We start from the raw sequence: 3,843 nt of genomic DNA, 5'->3' as shown, positions 1-3,843 counted from the left end.
GGCGGCGGCCGAGGCGGCGGCGGCAGCGGGCAGCACGTCAGCCGGGCTGGCGTAGGGCGAGCCGGTGGGGTTGGAGTTGGCCACGGGGCCAGCCACGTTGGCGTAGCTGATGTTGAGGCAGCTGCTGCTCTGGGGGTCTTCCTGTACCTTCTGCACGATGGCGCTCACGGCCTTGTGCACCTGCTCAGGTTCACCGCTCACGGTCACCACGCGCTCCTGCAGGTTGATGCCCTCCGGCTTCTGGGACAGCTGCACCCACGCACCTGACTGTTCCATCACGGCTTTCACCGTTGCGCCCCCCTTGCCGATGATCAGGCCCGCAGTGCTGTTGGGGACGATCAGCTTGGCCTGTGTGGGGAGCAAGAGGGAGAGTCTTTAGGGTGGTCAGAGACTGAGCAGTCTCCACTCATTTCCCACCCCTCCTCCTTAGTGTCCACAGTCAGGCCCAGCGTGCCCCCTTGATGTGTACCAGTATGGTCCTACTCGTCGTTAAAAATATCGAAATATTTCCACAACGCTTGGTAAATTAATAGCAGGTATTCCAGGTCCCCTAGTAACCCTTCAGCCACCATGTCCCATGTCCCTGGGATCTCCAGTACCTCCTCTGCATCTAGCACCTAAAGGCTTAATGGCTGATCCAGTGGAGGCTGCCAGGATCCTGCTCCAAGCTTGCACTGGTGCCTGCGCCTTCTTTTTCTTTCCTTCTTTTTTTTTTTTTTTAAAGATGACCGGTAAGGAGTTCTTAACCCTTGACTTGGTGTTGTCAGCACCACGCTCATCCAGTGAGCAAACCGGCCATCCCTATATGGGATCCGAACCCGTGGCCTTGGTGTTATCAGCACCGCACTCTCCCAAGTGAGCCACGGGCCGGCCCCCAGGTGCCCGCGCCTTCTATTGCTAAGTACTCTGACTCCCAGCCCCAGAAAAGGCTTCATTAGTGACACTTTACAGATGAGCTGCTTGAGGCCTAAGAGGTGAAGGGACTTGTCCAGGTCACTCAGATAGCGAAGGAGATGAAATCCAGCCTCCTGGATTCCTGATCCCTGGTGCTTCCCACCTTATGACATGGTCTCCTCGCTTAACCTCTTTGTTATTGTTATGGGCTGAATTGTGTCCCCCTCAAATTCATATGTTGAAATCCTAACCCCCAGTACTTCAGAGTATGACTGTATTTAGAGATAGGGTCTTTAATGAAGTAATTATGGTAAAGTGAGGTCATGAGGGTGGGCCCTAATTCACTGTGACTGCGGTCCTTTAAAGAAGAGGTTAGGACATACTTAGGGGAAAGACCATGTGAAGACACAGCGAGAACACGGCTGTGTACAAGCCAAAGAGAGAGGCCTCAGAAGAGACCAACCCTGTGGTCATCTTGACCTTGGACTTCTGGCCTACAGAATCATAAGACAACAAAGTTTTGTTGTTTGAACCACCCAGTCTATGGTACTTTATTACAGCAGACCTAGCAGACTAATTCCGTTGTGTTATTGGTAGAATGAAGATAACGAAAGCTTACATCTGTGAAGGCAGGGAGTTAGGAGAGGAGGCCTCTCCAGGATGAGAAAATTGGTTGTTTAAAAATGGTGGTCCCTTGTTCTCCACTGTGAGCAGCCTGTCCCTCAACTACCTATTTGTCTGAGCAGCCACAAGTCTGATCAATCTTTTTTTTTTTTTTTTTAAAAAGATGACCGGCAAGGGGATCTTAACCCTTGACTTGGTGTTGTCAGCACCACGCTCACCCAGTGAGCAAACTGGCCATCCCTATAGGGGATCCGAACCCGTGGCCTTGGTGTCATCAGCACCGCACTCTCCTGAGTGAGCCACGGGCCGGTCCCAAGTCTGATCAATCTTAATTCCAGTGGGGATATTTCAAAACCAATGATCTCCTTTCATATCTCTGAGAGCATTTCACACATAAATTCCTCCTTCTCAAAAATCCTTCCCGTGTCCCCTTAGACCTGTGGATTCCACCCCCTGAAGCTTGCACCTCTCCTCTCCATCCCCAAGCCAGACCTTGGGGGCGTATGGGAAATTTGTGAAGGAAGTTTTGGTTGGTACAAAGACTGGGGGCAGATGTGGACATCCAGTGGGCAGGGTCACAGCTGTCTGTACACTGCAATGGGGAGTCAGTTCCTCACAATGGAGAACTGTCCCGGGTCCTACATTTGAATGTCCCACTAGACATTCATGCTGGTGAAAAGCCTGTCTATAAATCTCTGAGCCCAGAATGGAATCCCAGAATACATGTAAGGATCAAGCTGGTTTTTTTTTTTGCATAGTTTTAAGAGCTGCTGAAATTTCCAGGAATGCAACTACCAGTAAATCAAGAGAAGATTGTACTTTGTTTTGTTCTGAATTTTACCAAGTGTTGTTCATCATTTTAGAAAACCTTGACATGAGTGGTAACACCACTTGTCCCACTAAGTCTCCACGACTTGCCACTAAGTCTCCGATACAGCACTATGGATCACTTTGCATTAGCCATTTCACTTAGCTATGTTTAGCTGTGAGCCGCTGACTGTTTCCTCACTTCTTCTACTGTTGTCTCTGCTGAGTATTTACATATTAAAATTCATCTGATTTTAAGACTGTTTCCTCACTTCTTCTACTGTTGTCTCTGCTGAGTATTTACATATTAAAATTCATCTTATTTTAAGGCCGGCCCGTGGCTCACTCGGTAGAGTGTGGTGCTCATAACACCAAGGCCACGGGTTCGGATCCCATATAGGGATGGCCGGTTTGCTCACTGGCTGAGCGTGGTGCTGACAACACCAAGCCAAGGGTTGAGATCCCCTTACCGGTCATCTTTTTAAAAAAAAAATTAAAAAAAAATAAAATTCATCTTATTTTACAACAAATCACCTTCTTTTTATTTCTCCTGTATTTTAAAAAGTCTCATGGGATAAATAAAATGAGGTATATCCATACAATGGAATATATGTATATATTTATATTTGGCAGCTGGCTGGTACCATACAATAGAATATTACTTGGCAATAAATATAAACGAACAGTACTGATACATGCTACAACACGGATGAACCTAGTAAACCTGATGCTAAGTGAAAGAAGACAGTCATAAAAGACCACGTGTGATTACATTTACATGAATGTCCAGAATATGCAAATCCACAGAGACAAAAAGTAAATCAGCAGTTGCCAGGGGACAAGAGGAGGGAGATTGGGAGGTGACTGCTAACAGGTATGGGGTTTCTTTTGGGGATGAAAGAAATATTCTGGAATTAGATAGTGGTAATGGTTGACCACATATTGTATGATTCCATTTATGGAAATGTCCAGAATAGGAAAATCATCATAGACAAAGAAAGTAGATTAGTGGTGGCTTAAGGCCAGGGAGTGGGTGAACTGGGGTGGGGGATGGAGGGGCGACAGCTAAGGGGATCAAGATTTCTTTTGGAGGTAATGAAAATGTTCTAAAATTGATTGTGGCAATGGATGCACAACTCTGTGAATATAATAAAAGGCATTGAGATGTACACTTTAAATGGGTGAATTATACGTATGTGAATTATATCTCAATAAAACTGTTAAAAAATCTTATGGGTGTAAATTGTTTATATAAATATATGAATAGTACAGTGGTACTTCAAAAAGATCATGGAAAAATTTGTATTATCTTTTAATTCTCTTTTTTCCATGAACTTTTTGAAGTATCCTAGTATTTCCGAGAGTAAAGTGGACATGACAAAATATTTGTAGGAGGGGCTGGCTGGTTAGCTCAGTTGGTTAGAGCATGGTTTTGTAACACCAGGGTTGAGGGTTCCAATCCCAGTACAGGCCAGCCACCACAAAAAAAAAAAAAAAAAAAATTCGTAGGAGAAAGGG

General features: G+C 45.7%; 1 protein-coding gene across 1 annotated transcript in view; it reads right to left on the bottom strand.

Annotated features, from left to right (window-relative positions):
* The window catches only part of NOVA2 (neuro-oncological ventral antigen 2), a 31,860-nt gene that overhangs the window by 1,708 nt on the left and 26,309 nt on the right, over positions 1-3,843 (bottom strand). The window contains exon 5 of the mRNA XM_008578606.1: positions 4-348. Coding sequence (XP_008576828.1) covers positions 4-348 — 345 coding nt within the window. The remainder of the gene's footprint in view (positions 1-3; positions 349-3,843) is intronic.

Source organism: Galeopterus variegatus, unplaced genomic scaffold, assembly GCF_000696425.1.
Source record: "Galeopterus variegatus unplaced genomic scaffold, G_variegatus-3.0.2 Scaffold1725, whole genome shotgun sequence".
In the NCBI taxonomy this organism is placed as follows: domain Eukaryota; kingdom Metazoa; phylum Chordata; class Mammalia; order Dermoptera; family Cynocephalidae; genus Galeopterus; species Galeopterus variegatus.
The sequence above is the reverse complement of the archived record's forward strand: the minus strand, read 5'-3'. Positions and strand labels throughout refer to the sequence as shown.